Source organism: Rattus norvegicus, chromosome 6 (genome assembly GCF_036323735.1).
Source record: "Rattus norvegicus strain BN/NHsdMcwi chromosome 6, GRCr8, whole genome shotgun sequence".
Classification (NCBI taxonomy): Eukaryota; Metazoa; Chordata; class Mammalia; order Rodentia; family Muridae; genus Rattus; species Rattus norvegicus.
Genome location: NC_086024.1, coordinates 128,063,272 through 128,082,383, shown reverse-complemented (window position 1 = coordinate 128,082,383; position 19,112 = coordinate 128,063,272). Strand labels below are relative to the sequence as shown.

The 19,112-nt window shown below is 47.8% G+C and overlaps 1 protein-coding gene across 26 annotated transcripts in view; it reads right to left on the bottom strand.

Annotated features, from left to right (window-relative positions):
- The window catches only part of Unc79 (unc-79 homolog, NALCN channel complex subunit), a 250,710-nt gene that overhangs the window by 9,997 nt on the left and 221,601 nt on the right, over positions 1–19,112 (bottom strand). For all 26 annotated transcript variants that reach the window (XM_063261997.1, XM_063261998.1, XM_063261995.1 and 23 more), the window contains 6 exons: positions 13,781–13,858; positions 9,834–9,923; positions 7,190–7,365; positions 6,043–6,229; positions 3,926–4,123; positions 2,070–2,147 (listed from right to left, as the gene is read on the bottom strand). In XM_063261997.1, coding sequence (XP_063118067.1) covers positions 2,070–2,147; positions 3,926–4,123; positions 6,043–6,229; positions 7,190–7,365; positions 9,834–9,923; positions 13,781–13,858 — 807 coding nt within the window. The remainder of the gene's footprint in view (positions 1–2,069; positions 2,148–3,925; positions 4,124–6,042; positions 6,230–7,189; positions 7,366–9,833; positions 9,924–13,780; positions 13,859–19,112) is intronic.

Below are 19,112 nucleotides of genomic sequence, written 5' to 3'. Positions count from 1 at the left end.
ACAATGAAAGGACAACCGTAGGAAAATCCTTGAGGACACATTCTCACACAGGTTTTGTATCTCTCAATTCAGTAAGCATAAAGCTTCAACCCAACAAGCTTGGCCAAATAGGCACTTCAGCAAGCAGATAACAATCACACAGATGAAAAAAGGAAATTTAGCATCATCTGGCATTGAAGAGATACAATTTAAAGCACAGCGAGATGCTACTACCCAACTCTCAGAATAACTAATGTTAAAACTACTCACTTCATACAACATTTGCAAGAATGAAATACCACAACGATAATCCACACTGATAAAAATGTTGCTATAGCAAATGCCACGGAGGAACTGGAACATTCCCCATGGCTATAGACAACATAACGGAACACAGGCACCTTGGAGACAGTCTGTCGCCATAACCACACCGACAGCCCAGCAGTCGCTTCTGGGTGTTTACCCAGCACACAAAAGCATGCATGCGCCAACATTTATATGTGCGGACTCGCAGCAGATTTTATGAGAGACCCACACTGGACACCTCTGATGTCCAACTGACAACAGCGGATGAACAATGTCTAGTGTAGCCATGCAATGACTGCCATCAAAGATAAGAACAACTAACTCATGCATGTGACGACGTAGATTAATCTCAGTCGAACAGACCTAAGGTAAGGAAGGCAGAAACATGCAAGGCATGAATCTATTCATAGTGAATGGCAGAAATCAGATCAATAGTTGCCCAAGGGCAGGAAGTAGCAGAACAGAGCACCTTAAAGGGTGGAAGAATGATTGGAGATGGCACCTAAGTTCATTGTCTTGATCGTGGTGATGGGGCACAGAAGTAATTGATGTCAGGCTGCTGACACATCTTAGTGATCCAACATGCTGATCACCAAGCCCGATGACCTGAGTTCAACCCCAGAGACCCAGGTACCAGGGGCCAATAGGCTTCTGAATTCATCCTCTGACCTCCACACGCACTCCACAGCAGCATGCGCCTACACCTATACACATTCACTTATGAAAATAAATAATTGTGAAAAGAAGTAAAAGGTGTCAAGGCTCATCAAAGCATACAACTTAGATATGCTTGGCTAAGCACATGTAAAGCCATGTAAATTTCACTTTAAAGAAACTGCAGAAAATTAAAATCAGGTAGGATCACCCAACTGACAGTTTTCCCCACACTGTTGACTTTTCCCCATATTAAGATATGCTAAGATATAGCTCCTCCATTTGAACCAAAAGCCTTAGTATCAGATGAGCATTCCCTGCAAAATGTCTGCTTTTCTCCAGCACAGCCTGAGACGGTGAGGTAACACGTCTTTAGTGGAGCAAAGCAAGGTGTGAAACAACGCATGATTCCAAGCTAATGCCTTGTGCTGAGTGGCAATGGTGGCAGAGGTCAAGACAAGAGAAGAGAGTAGAGGGCAAAGGAAAGGTGTGGCTAGGGAGGAGCAATCATCCGTGGGATGAAGAGGAGGAATGACAGGATACCAAGGGCAACGGGGAGCTAGAAGGTAAAGAGGGGTTCATATGGTACAGCTCTGTCTCTTGGGGTTTTATTCCCTGTGGCAAAGTTTCCCATGCTCTTATAGGTCCCACTCGCTCTTTAATCTGACGTCATACTCTGCTGTTTCTGGAAGGGCAATGGATGCTTGAATTACCTTCTTATACCGGTTTAAAATGATAACACAGGAGTCTGAATTATGTCAGACCAAAGCAGCAGGTATCACCTCAGACAACACAGAGACCTCTCTGGTTGTCTGGATAGCTTTTGCCAAGTGGGGCACCACTAACTGATTTGTAATGTCACCGGGTGTTTTTAAAGCAGTGTTCCCTTGCTGGCTTTAACTCCTGAGTCATGCACAACCATCATGGAAGAATTCATCACAGTGGTATAGGTCCGGCAGACACAGCATATTAGCCGCATTTCTAGAAACTATATCCTCTATCCCCCAGCTCGATGGGTTTAAACCAAATCCATTCCTTTCCCTCCTCTTTGAGTCCATGCATTCAAAACAAATCCATATTTACTTTTAGCAGTATGAAATGATTTGTAAAAAATCATAAGCCTCTCCTACCTTGACAAAAATGGTTGAATTGCATTCTTGCAAGGCCTCCATTAAACTAATCACATGGAGACACACCATCTCTACCATCTGAAACAACAAACGTCACAGTCAATTGTATTCCCAGTCAACTAGAAACATTGTAAACTCATAGGCAGCCACAGAGGTCTGGTAACCTGCACCCAGAAGCTCTCTTTGCCTAAGAGTGAATACCAGAGAGAGCGGCTTCCACTCACCTCTGAAACCTTATACCAGAAAGAGACCTTTCAAAGTCCTTCTGTCCCGTCGCCCCACCCTCACCCCAGCTTTGGAATGGTCGTGCCTTAGTCACTTGGTTGCTGTTGGAACTCAGGGATGGCTGTCACTGATTTGCAGGGCTCTCTAGCTCCCTTTGGAGGACCCATGGCTTCAGTGTCATCCTGAGCACCCTTCCAGGTGCGCTCTCTCTCTCTCTCTCTCTCTCTCTCTCTCTCTCTCTCTCTCTCTCCACTCACAGCGAGGTCTCTCAGGGAGTGGTTTACAGTTCCCTGTGGCCCAGGTAGCCATACTCACACTGGTTCAAATAAGATTTGTGTCCCTCATTGGAAATCCTTACAGATGGAGTTTAAATAATCCAGGGAGGTTTTACTAGACTGCCTTACTGGGTTGAATAAATTTTTTCCAGGTAAAAAATATAATTAAAATTTGCATGTAAGAAATTTTGTATGTAAGAAAATATATAAGAACTGCTCCGGGGACAGATTCATTTGTGACATTTGAACGCCAGGGATTTGGGGGAAAGCACCGGCACCCAAACACTGGATGAAAATGCTCATCTCTAGCATGACGTGTAAACTCCAGTGTTGGCATCTTCAAAATAACAAACTATGTGATCCCTGGGTTCTCTTTCGGTCATAGACCTGTGATCCGATAAACGCAATTATTTCCTTAGTACCAGGAACTGCTTGCAAACCTAACATGAGCCTACCTTTCCTCGACGGAACCAAACATCTCTCCACATGCAATACTATACCGTCTCCTCCAAAGAAAGGAACGTGTTCCCATAAAGGAGATATGGAATCCTCCTTCCTTACAAAACGCTAGCAGAAAATATTCCTCAATTTAGACATCATGCCCAAATACCTCCGTGACCAGGGCAGCAAGGGATCCTAGGTACAGCAGAATCCCTAGAACGTGCTTCCAGTTTGTGAACTGTCTACAGATTAGAACTCTATCCATGGAGCCCTTACAACCAAGACACTGGCTGGCGCCCCTTCAGCCAAGAATCCTCCAAACACCAAATGAACCCCCAGAGTCTCTCAGAAATACCTCCCACTGACTCCAGAGGGACCATGCGAGTTTGTTTAATGAAATGGGTGCAGGCTAAGTGTTCCCCAGGTGTTTCCGGTGTAGTCTGAGACAGCCCCTCCCTTGGCCTTGAGACCTCCTGTGGTCCCGTAATGGTGGAGGTTTACCCATATTGCTTTGGAATTCGAACCAGATGTGGCTTTTTTCTCCTAATCTTTTGGCTTTGCAGTACCCACCCTAAAGGTAGAAATTTCATACAGAGTTCATTTATTGCTAGGTAGGAAAGACAAAACACATCTGCTTTGCATTTGTTTGTTTGTTTTTGTTTGTTTTGCTTCGTTTTTTAATGTTCCTGACCTACAACATGACGCTTTGATATGGTGGCATGGCTAGATAAAGCCACTTAACACGCACACACACACACACACACACACACACACACACACACACACAGACACACACACACACACACACACACACACACACACACACACACGCACGCACTCTGTTCATCCTCATTTGTGGGTTAATGACTAGGAGTGTGGCTTAGGTCTGTCTCAGAGGGAGCCTCAGGAACTCACCACTTTATTGTGGGCCATCAGCTGAAGGATGCTTGGTGTCACCCTGCTCCAAAACTCTAGCGCTGTTAGTATTGCTGTGAAGCTGAACTCGTTCTGATTTTGGACGTTCGTCGCCACGGCACTTTGCTCGCAGTATACGGTCCAGAGCTGAGCGAAGATGAACGCATGGAAGAGGGAGCACATGTGGAGCACGCACGTCTGGAAAGGAAGAGGGGGACGGGTGTTGCTCCGTGCTCAAGGCAGATGGCCTGGCCAGGGAACACAGGAGACTCGCAAAGGTATTGTCCCAGACTGTGCTTTGAGTCCGCTCTTCTCTGCCAGTGGGAGTGCGCTTGAGGCGGGGGGGGGGGACCCTCTTTTTCCAGGAGAGGACACCTTAGTTTGCAGACTAAATCTACCCACTGCCTTGTCCTTTTCTGAAACTGACATTTTCATCCCTAAGCTCGACTAGGGAAAAGGCATGCTCTGTATAGCCATGTTAACGTATTTGCACATGTATAAAACAGGGCTCGAAGAGGTCAGCCAGGAGTAAAAGACAGGCAGGCAAGACCCCCTTCCCTGCGCTTAGACTCATGTGGCAGCCAAGCAGTGTCAACAGAAGACCTATCTGTGGTGAGCACTCACGGCCACAGCTCCCGCATCACGGAGGCTTTCCACAGACTACGTCCACAGTTCTCAGGCCATCCCACTGTGTACTTTACAGATGAAAAACTGAAGCTGGGGAAAATCAAATAAACGTTTTCGAGTTCACAAAGGTTGTGTGTGTGGGGGGGGGGCAGAGGAAGTCCTGACTGAATCAAGTCTTAATTGAATTCTGTATTCTTGACATGGGTACTGCAATGTCAAAGGAACATAGGCTTGTTGGGCCCATGGGGAAATGGTGAAGTCTTCTCCCTGGGCTGAGGACAAAAAGGTTGACAAAATATTCCTCTGGTCATGTGCAGATGCTGACAGTGTGTGTACAAAATGTCTACCATATCTCCCTGTTCCCTGATGTTTATAGCCTGAAGACAGCTCCCTCACAGAGACTGCTCCTACTAAGATTAGTTAAACTGGCCTCCTTGTCCAGATGTATCTCAGAGCCTGCCTCTGTGTTTATCTGCATGTAATAAACACATCTCCTTGTTCAGCTGTATGCAGTGACCCCGCCAGTCTGGTCAATTCTATATAATTAACACACAGAGTGTCTGGGATGCTGAGGCTTGACTGGATATCAAGACAGTCCAGTCTACCTGACCCCATATTTTCTCCGCGTCTGTCTTTTAATTCCCACCACTGCCCCAGGTACACCGAGTCCCTTGAGCCGTGCAAGAATGGGGCACAAAGTTGCAGATACCATCCTTAAGGACCAAGTACAAGTCTGGGTGGAAACGGTTACTTTTGCAAACATCACGTGGGTCATCTGGGTGGGTACTCTATTTTCTCACAGAGCTTGCTTTGTCCTAAGTCTCAGGCTCTCTTAAACCCACTAGGATCTCCCAGAGCTTGCCTCAGCTCCAGGACTAGCCTTTGGCTCCTGGTAGCTGACTCGTCTGGTTTGCCTGTCTGGGCTCTTATATCAGCCTGGGCTTTACTTTATTCTCTTAAGCATACCATCTGCCTCTGCAGTTTGCAAACTTCCTCTGGGTAGGTGATTCCAGTGTGCTTGGCTGAGCACCACGCTAGCTTTCTTACTTTCACGCTGTGTGTTCATGTGTCCTACGGGATTTGAGTTTTTTTTTTTTTTTTTTAAGTGCATAAAGAATGAGATGGGGCATACATTCCCCCCCGACTTCATCCTTGGTTCCGAAAACCGAACACCAAATTTTTGTTGTATTTGTAACCTGTTATTTCTCTCTATTGTTTTGAGACAAAAAAAAAAAATTGCCTGGGAAACCAACTCTTCCTTACTGCTATAATTTATCTCCATAAAAGTAAGCCAGGAAACAACTTGAGGGGAGAAAAGACAGCCTGGGAATTTAAACAACTTTAAGTATGGCATTAGCACAGTTACTTTCCTAGCAGACACAGGAGAGTGAGCTAAAATGCCTTTACTTCTCAGAAGACTCTAACCGGCTGATGAGGGTCCCATTAGTGGTTCCAATGCACAGGGTCTGAATCCCGCAGAAATCACTTACCTTTGATTGCTCTGGAAATCCAATTAGGATAACAATGAGGTGGTCTGCAATGTGGGAGCCTGCATCCAGAGGTATGGGGAGGCAGGGAGAGGAGGCATTGGGACAGACGGCATTATGCGTGAGGGACCCCAGAAGTAGCCAGGACAGCAGTCGGATGTGGGAGACACACTCGATGAATTCTTTAGGTCTGTCAGGGAAGAAAGGACGAGTTTTGGGGTGACATTAGGTTTTTCTCTTTCCTCTGATGCCCAGAGAATATTTAGCGGCAAAAGGGATTAAAGTGTAGCCTCACAGGCTGGTACATAAAACAAAATGCCACAGCAAGAATGGAAACCCCAAATCCTATCTATTTGTCTCGCTCTCTGCTCTAATCCTCCATTTTCCCTTCAGGAAGGGGGTGGCTTTAGTGGGACAAGATTCAGTATCCATCAGCCAGTCTGGCTGTCTCCCTGGACTCTTCCCAAATCCTTTCTTTCCTTATCAGAAAGTTCTTCCCAGACATCCTCACAAAGGGCTGGGAGTAGAGGAGTGGAAGACACACTCGTCAAGTGGTTTTGTTTTTCTTCTGCTCATGCTCACCCTCACTCCTTCCTCTGAGGTGACCCTGGTGAGCTCAAGCAACTCAGCCCCAGGTGACTGGCTTCAGCCTCCACAGAGGCAAGTCAGGGGCATGGGCCTCCGCATAGCTCATGTCATCCCTGCCGTGGCTTCTGCTCTACCAATCAAGCTGCCTGAAGGCACAGAGTGTGTGTGATTCCCCGTGTCCGGTTTACTAACTAGCTGAGGTTTAGGGCTCAAGTGATTCCTCGAAGCATCCAGCTTCCATTGCCTGTGAGAACAAGCTGGGTCGTTCTCTTTTATGGGTAGCTTATGTTATGGGGAGCACTTCTGTTCATTTGTACTTCCATTTTTAATTTATTTTATGTGTGTGGATACTTTGCCTCCCCATGTGTGCCATGTGTGTGTGCAGGGCCCGCAAAAGCCAGAAGAGGGCATCAGAACCCCTGGGACTGGAGTTACAGACAGCTGTGAGCCTGGGTGCACTGGGAATCCACCCCAGGTCCTGTGGAAGAGCAGCCGGTGCTCTTAGTCACAGAGCCCGCTCTCTAGCCCCCCTCCCCCACCTGTAAAATGCCAGGCGCCTCACCCTTGCTGCATTGCAGAGGGGGGATGGTAGAGCCAAGGCAGATAGCGGATCACGGCTTTGTTATCTCTGTGGTTGCCCCGGGAGATTTCCATTGCTGCAATCTGAGCCAGGCCAACTTTGAGATGGCCCCCGAAGGTGTCCTCGTGCAGAGGCTGGGAACACGTCTTCATGTGACTCTGTAAAATCAAATGACACCTTGTAATGCTGGTAGACACTTGGAGATGTTCCAGACCTCAGTTTCCCCTCTCTCCTCTCTCCCAGTCCCTCTCCCTGTCCACCTCCCCTCTTCCCCAGAGCCACTCCTCCTCCTCCTCTTACCTCAGAAAAAGGCAGGGCTCCCAGGAATAGCAACCAAACATGGCCTATCAAGTTACAATAAGACTAGGCATATCTCCTCAGGTTAAGGCTGGCTGAGGCAACCCAATAAGAAGAAAAGGGTCCCAAAAGCAGGCAAAAGAATCACGCAACCTGTTTAGCATCTTGAATGGTTCCCCGCTGTTCTTAGGCCAGCATGGAGCCCATGGGACCACCCTGTGGCCTGTGGAGTTAGAGTGACTACTGTCCAGGCCTCTGCAGTGTTCCTTTCATTCATTCCGTGCTCTGCTGTGCTGATTCTGCTGCCCAACACCCATTTGAAATGTCTATTTGAAATGCCGCCCCCTTTACTGAGTCGTTCGATCTTAGCCCCAGCATCACTTCCCTTAGAGCCTTCCCCCGGCCCCGTAGCCGAGCCACTCCTTCTGCTGCTCCTTCATGGTAGTTGTGAGAGCCATAGCTTTATTACAACTTACAAAAAGCAGCCACCAAATCTGGCCCCTAGCAGACGGTAAATTAAATGAGGACAGCTACCTGTCAATGCAATCCTACGACAGGGCAGGGCATAGCGCACACTCTCAGTGCCTATTTGCTGAGTTAATTTTGAAGGTTTCCTTTGCTCAGGGGCTTAAGACATAGGTTCTAGACCCAGTTCCGTTCCAAGTAGCCAATGACCATGTTTAAGTCATGTGTCTGTTAAGAAAGCAATGTCGGAATACAGCTGCTGCTCAGACGTAATACTCTGTGACAATTCTCCCTTCCACAGATGGAGACGCCTGCTGAGACATGGTCCAGATCCCCCAGCTAACAGACTTCCTAGTGCCAGCGGCACTCACGTGGGAGACACGTTCACAGGGAAGCAGGCACTGGTGGTCACGCATCCCTCACCCGCTCCTTCCTTGCCTCCTGCCTAAGAGACTAAGGGATACTCCCCCATCCTCAGAGAGGCACCCCACTTCTGCAAGGTGGGCTATGAATCCTCTCTTCAGGGGCCCTACCAGGCCAGTATAGTTTTGGTGCCGAGCCCTGACCTCTCTTAAAGGCCACTACCATGCTTCCGTCTGTCTGTCCATAGTGTTAATAACTTTCCAATTAAACCCTTTGCTTCCCAGCAGTTCGTCTGAGCACCCCTCTTGTAACTGCCCCCATCCCTAACCTTGTAGCTACTTGAGGGTTTTGACTGCTTCCTAAAAGGAGTTAATGGTCAGAGGTTGGATTGTATCAATTTTTTTGACCATCACTGGCATTTTGTGAATATTTTTCCAGAAGTTTCCATAAAACAAGCTCAAAATGTTTAGGGAACAGTTGCTGCCCCTTCTTTTTGCATTGAAGTCATTCAGGTTCGTGTAGCCAGCAACTGGTGACCAGTATATGACTAACAGACGAGGAGGCTCACTCTAAAATGGCTGGGTCTGGACATGGTAGACACTACCATCTTGTCTTACTGCTGTATGCATCAAGAAACACCCTGACCGGCTGCACACAGTCTAAAGATAGAGCCTCGTGAAGAGGCCGTGTTCTCAGCAGATGGACTTCTGAGCAAGGGCCACTCTCTAGACTGAGTTCTGCTTGCCCTCTGTCCAGAGCCTTCCTCAACTCTTTCAGACTATTAGCTCTGTGGTAGGACCATGGCGGAGCAAGGCAGCTGCCAATCATTCATCTCACCGCTACACCCCTACGCGAGCAATAAATTCAACACCCGCACTGGGATGCCGTTCACGTGTAAAGTGAATCTTGTCTCTCCCCTTCATTATTGCCTTAAAGATGACAGTGTCAAAGCAGAAACAAACAATCCCTAGCTCGTGCTTTGCCTGTGGGCCACGGTCTTCCTGGGTTGTTTTATATTGATCTTGAGCATATTAGACCAGGAAGGAGCCTGCTGACTCGAGTGGAGGAGACCAAAGCTGGAGGTATCAAGGTAGCTCTGGGTGGTAGGAGGGGAACCCACCAGGGCTCACAGCAGTCTGAGGTTCAACTCTGATGTCCCCACTTCCACAGACTGTAACTAGAGAGAAGGGCCATATGACCCAAGCCACGATTTCTACATTTTAAAAGGGGGCTAGTATTGAATAAGGACATTTTGAGAATGGAGCGAGTGTTTTTAAAACTACACAGAAAGCTGATACCATGGGACTCTCTTTTCTTCCTTTTAATTTGCAGTACTACTGGACCCTAATTCTTCAGACCCCCCCCCCAAGAAACGGGCTCATTCTACCGAGCTGCAGCTGCATCTGCAGGAAGCAACAAACTCCCTTGTGGGTCTATTCTCCTGTCAGAAGCCTCTCTCCGTTTTGTATCCTAAGGGACGAATGGGGGGAAGCCAGCTTACCTTGAGCTTGGTTAGGGTGTGCATGTCTGCCATGAAGTCCAGCACCTCACTGACGTACTGCCGTATGCATTCCATTGCTGCTGTCCCACACTGAAACACGGGGACACGGCTCAGCCACCACAGACTCACCAAAAAGCTGTCTCCTTCTCTGTTTCCCCACTCCCACTCCCACCACTAGTACCTTCCATACAAAACTGGTTTAAACAAAAGTTTGTGCTAGAGAGCAAAGAAACCAGAAAGCCCAAAAGAAAGAAAAGTAATTGCTATTTCCACCAGGCAACTAAAGTGGGCTTGCTTGCTTTTAAACCGGTGTAAACACAAGAGTCAGACCTAACTGATCCATCAGATGCTCCAAAGAAGCCTTGGATGCCTGTGAGATGTGCAGTATCAAGGTTTACACAACCTTAACCGTCTCAACCCCGCCCCCCAGGTATCATACTGGGTTTGCAGAGCCAAAAGTTGTTTTCAAATCAAGTCATGGTTTGCTTTCACGCGCACGGCAGATGTAGAAGGAGGTAGAATCTTGTATTCATTTTGAGCTCTTTCTAGGATTGGTAAGTAGAAGGAAGATGGATTCCCTCATACACCTGGACTGTGTTTGGTCCATTTCAAAACAAAAGAAAAGGCACGCCTTTGTGGGGGACTATGGACTGGCAGGGGACCCGCTGCTCTCTGGGAGCAGTGTGGTGAATCTGAGATTGGAAGTGAAACAGCAAAGTGGATGGACAGGCTCCCTCGTCAGAGCTGTGCCGGCGAGAGAACCCACATGTCAGCTGCATAATTCGGATCAAAGGCACGCAGTCTTTGAAGCCCTGTGAATGCCCTGCTAACAGCCTCTCTGGGCTTCCTTTAGGAAAATCTGGAACATTACAGACTTAACTAGCTCACCCAGAGACTTTCATTTCCCCCATATTCATGTAAATCTGCACCGCGCTGAACTGTATCACCTCCCCTCTCTTCTAGAATGTTCCGCTTGTCAAATCCTCTGACAGGATAACAAATAGTCAAATGAGGTCAGTGGCCAGTCTGTCAGTGTTTTCCAGGCATCTCGCATGTTCTAAGGTTTTCTCCTTCTAATTTAAATCCAGTGAAGGAATTATAAAAGGTTATTGTGCTCCGGCTTTTGCAATATGAATCCTTCGATGCAAAGCCAGGATTCCCCTCCCCGATTTATTCCACTCTCCCTGACCTTTCGTGTATCATGCAAATAGGAACAGAGACTCCGCTCTTGAATCTCTTGAAAGGGATTTGTTTCTTTCATAGGCAATATTTTATACCAGTCCAACTAGGCAAATGTCACTGAAAAGAATCCCTAGGCGCATTATTCAATATTTACCATTGCAGGGTTAGTTTGCTCCAGTGGCAGCAACTACATCCAGCTTTAAAAACCCACCTGGGGCTCAGGAAAATCTCGGGGAGTGAGCCGTCTGCGTTTGAAAAAGCTCGCCCTTGTAATTTCCAACCCTCCCCCTTTTTGCTTTGTAAGATGTGGACATATCTTTAGATGTGTCGCCAGAAGACAGGACAAGGGACCGTGCTCCCTGCATTTCAGAGGGATCTGTCTGCTCTGACGGGGAACTTGTGACAAAGGAGCTGAGCTCGAGGCTAACTTCAGGCCTGTGAGCTGAAACCGCCCTTCAGAATCCATCTGTTTTACAGGCTGTGTTTCTTACAGTATAAAAACGGCGGCGTGAGTTCATTGCAGAACGATGGGAAACCCAAAGCGTTAAAAAAAAAAAAGAGCAATTTAAAATTCTATAATCCTAAACCCTGCCTTTCTCTTCTGAGAGAGCGGTGGGGCTTGAATTTCCTTCCAAACCTCTGCGGAGGGTTCCCAGCACACAGGGAACTGTTGGAATACGGAAGCGGTTCAGCTCTGTAGCCCTTCAGTTAAATGCTTATTCTAAACAGTGGCGGGGTTGGGCATTGCCCTCCCTCCCCCGTTTAATGATTTTCTTTATCTTTATCGTTTTTTTTAAAGATTTATTTATTTTATGTATGTGAGTACACTGTAGCTGTCTTCAGACACACCAGAAGAGGGCATCAGATCTCATTACAGATGGTTGTGAGCCACCACGTGGTTGCTGGGAATTGAACTCAGGACCTCTGGAAGAGCAGCCAGTGCTCTTAACCCGCTGAGCCATCTCTCCAGCCCTCCCATTTTTCTTATTTTAAAGGATACATCTAAAATGACACTTGAATGTATGCAAGCTGGTGCCCTTTTATTTTCTTGAACGCATTTCTTATCAAACTGCCCTCCCTGAGGTTGGCTTCACTCCCTCCCGGGGGGCTTATAAGAAGGACACTTCCACATGACCATCAGTATGTGCAGTAATCAAGAGTCTGCCAAGGAGAGCAGAACGGGTGGCATTTGCCAGTGGGGACAAGGTGCCAGTCATGACAGGTAAACCCTGGTGTACCACTAGGTGACAATAAAGCCTACAGTTGGCGATGCTGGTGTGTCTTTACAACTTTGCCCTGAGGACTCCTCAGATGCAAAGTGTTATTATAATAATCAGTGAGAACTTGCAGACACGATGTACACGCCCAGGCCGTGGCGATGGCTCCACGGGTGTCTGCTCACCTCCAAATCCATCAGGTTTCATAATCAGAGACCTACGGTTTTTTACATGTCAATCAAAGCTTAAGGTTCCTTTGTAAGGGAAAGAGAAAATTTCTGCCGATTAGCCACTTTGCGTTTACATTTTGAGATATTATATGTTTATTGTCCTTATTATGTTTATAACTCACTGGTGGCAGGTGAAAGTAGAAGGTGCCTTTGGGGGCTGGAGAGCTGGCTCTGTGGTTAAGAGCATTTCTTGCTGTTATGAAGGACCTGGGTTCAATTCCCAGCCCCTGCATGGAAAGGCTCACCACCTCCTCAGGCACTAAGCACGTATGTGGTCCAAGGATGTACATACAGGCAAAAACACTCATGGATATAAAATAGTTAAAGGTAAGTTTTTTTTAAAGCTGTCTTTTGAGTGGCCTCCTTTGTGTCACTGGAAAGGGCTCTGGAGGAGAATCCTGTAACAGCTGCTTTATTGATGGTGATAGTGAATCTGCCTTCTTATTGATTTTGACAACCTTTCGCAGAGTAGGGGTGCGTTTTTATCAATCATATACACAGCAACTATCAGCCTTTAAGGAATTCATCAGCACAGGCAGAGAACATGCAGAGCTTCTGGCTGCCCAGGCATTTAACTTGACCATGTCTCCCATCCTCTCTTGCAGCTGCTGTGCCCTTGTGTAAGACAAGCGGAAGAGATATGTTCTGTCCCTAGATCTGACCTGTAAAAGCTCCCATGTCTGTGCTTGCTTCTCTACCCCTCACCACAGAGGGCTGAGGGAGAGAGGAGCCACCTCTGAAGTGGCTGCCATCTTCTGACTTGTCGGGGTGCCCATGCAAACTTCACGCAAGGGAACGGCACGCTTCTGTGTACTAAGCTACTAGGAACTGGAATTTGATCCCATCCCTTCCTACACTGCACTGACAAATGTTAAAGGCCCTTTAAAGTCAGTGGAGTAATTCCCCTCCCATGAATCTATCCTAAAGAGTCTAAAGTCTGGGCACGGTTTTAAGAATAAAGGTGCTCACTGTATCTCGATGATGATAGCAGCAGCGTACTGAGAGTAAGACCCCCCAGGTAACGTCGTTAGTATTTTGTAGCTGTTGTGTTAGGGGAGTTATCTATGACGCTGGTCTGTCACTTGCTATGGTAGCCGCCGTGTCCAGCGTCGGTAAGCAGTACTTACTCTGTACAACGCTTACTTGATACGCATTATCTCGGTTGGTTCTCGACATGGATGACAAGGAAGTGGGGGGCCACAGCGACTTTACTCTCAAGTCACCACTGGTGAATGACAAGCCTCAAGCTGGGATCCCAATCCGAAGCACCATTCACTGAGATCCAAAACCACAGACCGTACGCTCAGCCAGGACTTACCCCGGGCACAGAGGCTATCATCTGCTTGCTCAGGATGGTGGACTCAGCTAGCTTGGTTCCAGCATCTGCACAAATAAACTAAAAAAAAAATTGTTTTTAATAATTATTAAAAATAATTATTTCTAATAGCTCTTGGACAGTCATATGACACTTATAATCTTATTAACGGGGTTTAAATTCATTCATGCTCACTTCTGTCATGATCCACCCTGGAAAACTACCAGACTTGCTAATCATGATGGTTCATCTCTAACAGCTTAGAAACAGCATGGATATGTGTATGCTGACTTCATGCACAAAGCCAGGGTTAAACCAAGGTAGAAAGTGAAGTTGGGGGAACTCTCAGAGCTCACAAGGCCCCCAGTCCATCCTGTAGCATTTGACAGCTGTCAGCACACACTCGTGGACTTCCATCACTTCAGTCATGACAGCGCGATTCAGAGTGAAAACAGAAAAAAAAAAATGGGTGTCAGAGTGAGAGCTCTGTTTGTTCCTCCCCGAGGATCCTCCATGTCCACCTTCTTCCCTCCACCTCACTCACGCATGCTCCCTTGTGCTGAGAGGGCCTGAGTCCTGTCCCATGCACCCACGGGGCTTTCCACACACTGACAGTTCAGCCGCCACCATCAGACTGCAGTAGCCTACTAGTTGCTTCTCAACCTGCCGGGGGCTCCTCACAAGAGCTGACCTGACATGGACCCCTCCGGAGCTAGCCTGGTGTCCCAGAGTGGCCCAGGAAGAGTTTATGAATCTATTAATCAATTACGACTTAAGACCATGATGAGGACAGTCTTGAAAGATTATAATTTAATGTGTCTTCATTTTAGACCTTGACAGGCGTTTCCTACTCAATCTGACATTTGACTATTTATGGTTTTGTTTTGGGGAGGGGGGGGAGTTAACTGAAGCCCAGAGACTGCTGGGTAAGTAACTCCTGTTTAATTTCCCTTCTTGGCCTCTGGCCAGCTATGCTAGCAAATTTGGGATCTGCCGTTTGCAGGATTCAGAGACAGACACCCTCTCCTTCCCATCCATTTGGTAGGTGTGGGGAACCTGGGTGGGTCAAAACACCTTCGTGATGCTAGACAAACGTAGGGTCAAAACACCTTCGTGACGCTAGGCAAACTCCATCTTGTCAAACTGGAAGAAGAGAGCACTTGGGATGGAGCAGAGACAATCATGGAAGGGGCGCCTGATGAGAAATTATGGGACTCAAGAATGGAAACCAACATTTGCGCTAACTGATCAGGGCTCCCACGCAGGGGTCTAAGTCAATGACCTTCTGAGGACCGAGTCTAAGGGCTAACGAACACTGTTCTTCTCCTGTGAGAGGTGCAGCCATTCATGGAAGGAACTTAGCTTTAGTCCCAAGCTACGGGGATGGGGGAGGGAAAGGGGGAGGGGGTAGCTATGCTGAGAGCTGCGTGGCGGGATGTGCACAGCTCCTGACACCCATCCATCTGCTATCTAGTGTGTTCATTTCTAGTGCCGTAGAGGGAAAAGTCCTCCATCAGGTTCAGACACCTGAAAGCCCGTAACTTCGACCAGAATCTGTGAGTAAAGACTGTGAAATGGGTAAGTAACATTTACCAGACTAACGGAGTTCAGAAGGCATATTCCTGACCCAACACCAGTGCATGTCTGCCCACTGCATGACTTTTCCAAAGCTGTCTGAGTCTGCATTCTGAGACAGAGACCCTCTAGATAAGTGCTAAGCCCGCTGCTGTCAGGATGCCGGTGTTAACTTTCATTCTTCTGATGAAAGAGAGACTCCAGCAGGGAGGCCATGGTGAGATGGAGCCACACCAACTGTGTGACAGAAAGGGCATTGAGAGTGGTCTCCCGGGACAGCGGGAGGTCCTGGGCCCTCAAAATGCGCTTGTATGGCTTCGTGGCCACTGAACAAGGGGAGGTCACCAAAGAAACACCAGACGTGAGTACCAGGTTCCACCTTCCTCGGGTGCCTGCCCCCTGCGTGCTCAGGTTCAAAGCCATCAGGACTTATACAAGACAACATTTTAAAAAGGGACTTCCCTTGAAAGAGAGAAAAAGTGCAGGATCCTCTAAAAAAGGCAGGTACGTCACAATCCAGTGTATTTTCTTAACAGCGTATGAGCAACCGAACTCGGTAAATCCGTCATTTCCACTAGGGCTGCCAAGCACAAACTGGCAGGGCCCTCCACTGTAACTGCTCAAACAGAAAGGGGCAGGGTGGAGTAAGGGAGGAGCTTTCGTGTAGCAACAATGAATAAAAAAAGAGGCTTCAGAGGGAAGGGGAAGGGAGAGATGGTGTGTGTGATTATATTATAATCTCAAAGACAAAAGTTCAAAACAAAACCAAGAGAATTCTGTGCTCTCAGAAAGGAAGATACTGCCACTGAAACATGAATTCCTCCACCAGAAACAAAAGGACACAAAGACGCACACCACCACCCATGAGGCGCCATCGATAAGTTCACCCTTACCAAAGAATCCCCAAAATAGCGCTTCGTCCCCTCCCATAGGGCGGGTTCTTAGTACCTCAGCTAGGATTAGCAACTCGTATTAAAAACAGCGGCTATACCTTTGTTCTCAGCCCACAGCTAACCTATTTTTAAGAGAGGACCTTTTACCAACGTGATCCCTCGACACTTGGATGCGTGGGTACCCCACGGCGTGGGAGGGGTGCGTGCAAATTAGCAGAGATTCCACTCTGCAAACCGAGGAGCAGGGGAAAGCCATTTGGACTAGGAGTCTGTCTTTTCAGTGGCTTTTAACGAGTTGTTGTGCTGCCATGGGAGCTTGAAAGTAGGCAAGCACAGTCGGGCAGGGTCTTTGGTACTGCCATCTTGCTGACTGAAACCCAATTAAGGTGTGTCCTCTCCATGGGAGGGGCACAACAGTTCCGTTCAGACGAACTCAGCCATCTAGGAAGGCATTTCTAGGGAGGCGGCTGATGTCGGATCTGGTGTCAGGGCAACAGGCTCTTCTGGATGATGGCAGCTACGTGATCCATGCTGGTTACCTGGGGACCTTGTCCTCTCTGCCATCCTCCTCTATCTCCCAAGATGTATTTTTTTTTCAGCTATGGAGTCAGATCCTGCTGTCCTCAGAATGTGGTCACTGACCCATGTGAAGAAAGCCGGTGTCTCATTGTCCATGGTACATGTTCTGTCCTTGCTGACTGTCTGGGTGCTGGGAGCTGATGCTACCCTCCAAGAAAGATGGGAGCATGAGTCTAGCTTAGACCTTCCGGCCAAGGAACAGCCAGGAGAGCGTGGCTGTCACCTCACTATCCTCAAGAGGCAGCTAGAGGGCCCACCGGTGAAAGGTGAATGGAGCAGACAGAGGGGACACTGAGGCTCTTCCCCTTCACACACAGGAAGCTCTCTCCACAGCAGGGGTAGGACCTCGAGGGGACCAGGAAGCTATGCTGGCTTCAAGCTATGCCTCACTGACTCATCTCATTAATAACTAGAATGACTTACTCTAAGAGTTTAGAGAGCATGGGTTACTTCAAAATGGCATGATGCTAACTTTTACTTTTACTTTTGTTACTTTTTGTTACTTTTACTTTAGTGACAAAGCTGTTCCTTGAGAGTAGGATAGTAGTGTTTCCTGAACACAGCTTCAACCTGAATAATTTCTAAACTTAATGATTGTGTGTGTGTGTGAGTGTGTGTGTGAGAGTGTGTGTGAGTATGTGTGTGTGAGTGTGTGTGTGAGAGTGTGTGTGAGTATGTGTGTGTGAGTGTGTGTGTGTGAGAGTGTGTGTGAGTATGTCTGTGTGTGTGAGTGTGTGTGTGTGTCTGTGTATGTGTGAGAGTGTGTGTGTGAGTGTGTCTGTGTGTCTGTGTGTGTGCATATGTGAGTGTGTGCATGCGTGCTTGTGTGTGTGTGAGTGTGTGTGTGAGAGAGTGTGTGTGTGACTGTGTGTGTGTGTGTGTCTGTGTGTGCATGTGTGTGTGTGAGTGAGAGTGTGTGAGTGTGCATGCGTGTGTGTGTGTGTGTGTGTGTGTTAGTTTGAAAATATAATCCTAGTACTTGACAGCCTAAGGCAAGATCCTCTGAGAAGCTGAAGCTAGCCTAGACTACAGAATGAGACTCAGTCTTACAAAACAAAACAACCTAAACGTATTGTGTGTGTGACCGTGGACACACATTCCTGGGGCCTGTCTAGAAACGTCTACGTTTAGCCTTCTTTCTTGTTCAGCCAGTTTGTTTTTGTTATTTACATGGCACCCGGTGCAGTAGTAACCACTGTTTTCCTAGCTGCCTTAAGCGCCGGGTAATTGAAACTGTCAGCGTTCTTTTGTGGTTTCGTGATAAGCGCTTATTACGGTTGACTCGTGTACTTCGGAGAAACCAGCCCGCAACGGCTACATTGTGAGGCGCCAGAGCCTAGAAGATCAGCCACGCAGATGCGCTCTGCTCAAGACCAGGGGTGATTAACTGTCCAGTGCTGTGTTGCGCACCCAGGGCCCGGGAGCTTGTGTAAAGCCTTGCAGTCTCTGGCTACCTGAGCTACCAGGCAGACACTTGTCCTCGATGACCCAGCTGTAACGCCAAGGCCCCGACAAAGTTTTCCCTGATTGCACATCACACAGGACAGAGTCCCGCCTGCTCACAGCTTCCCCCGAGGACCTTCCTTAGCTCTCTCCCTCCTGGCACAAGGCACAGCCTATCTTGGAGGTTTAAGTGGGTTTGCCTGTGATGCTGTTAAGGGCATGGGGACAGAAGCTTCAGCCCCTCACGTGTAGCCCAGTATCCAAAACTGTAGTCACTGTCATTACATCTCCAGTGCTGGTCTTCAAGCCTCACCTTAGGGGACCCGCAGCAGTTGAGCCCTGCTTCCCACCCCATGGACTCAGCACATCCTGCCAGTTGGCTTGTCTGGCTTGGCCCATCCTCATAAATACAGAAGATTCCTAGGCTGACTCATGCTCACTGGACCGCACAGGAAAACTTTGCCCACAGCCCCACTCTGGGCTTTGTTGGTCCCATCTCTGCACTGTCGTGTGAGCCGCCTGGCAGCTGATGAATTACAAATTTCCCTTCTTTTTAAATTCTTTCATTTTAAATCTCCCCTCTCTCCGGGGAGGTTTGGGTGCGTGAGCATATGTGCGCATACCCCAGAAGCCAGAAAAACCGTTGTATCTCTCCTTGAGCTGGATTGAGTCAGATGTGGGTGCTGAGGAAACACACTTGGTCCCTCACAAGAGCTAACGAGTGCTCTTAACCTAGTGACCATCTACCTCTCCAGCCCTGGACTGCACGTTTCTTGGTTAGAAAAATTATTGTTTTATTTTACTTTTTTATCATTCACAAAACTAGATCCACACTGGGGGAAAAT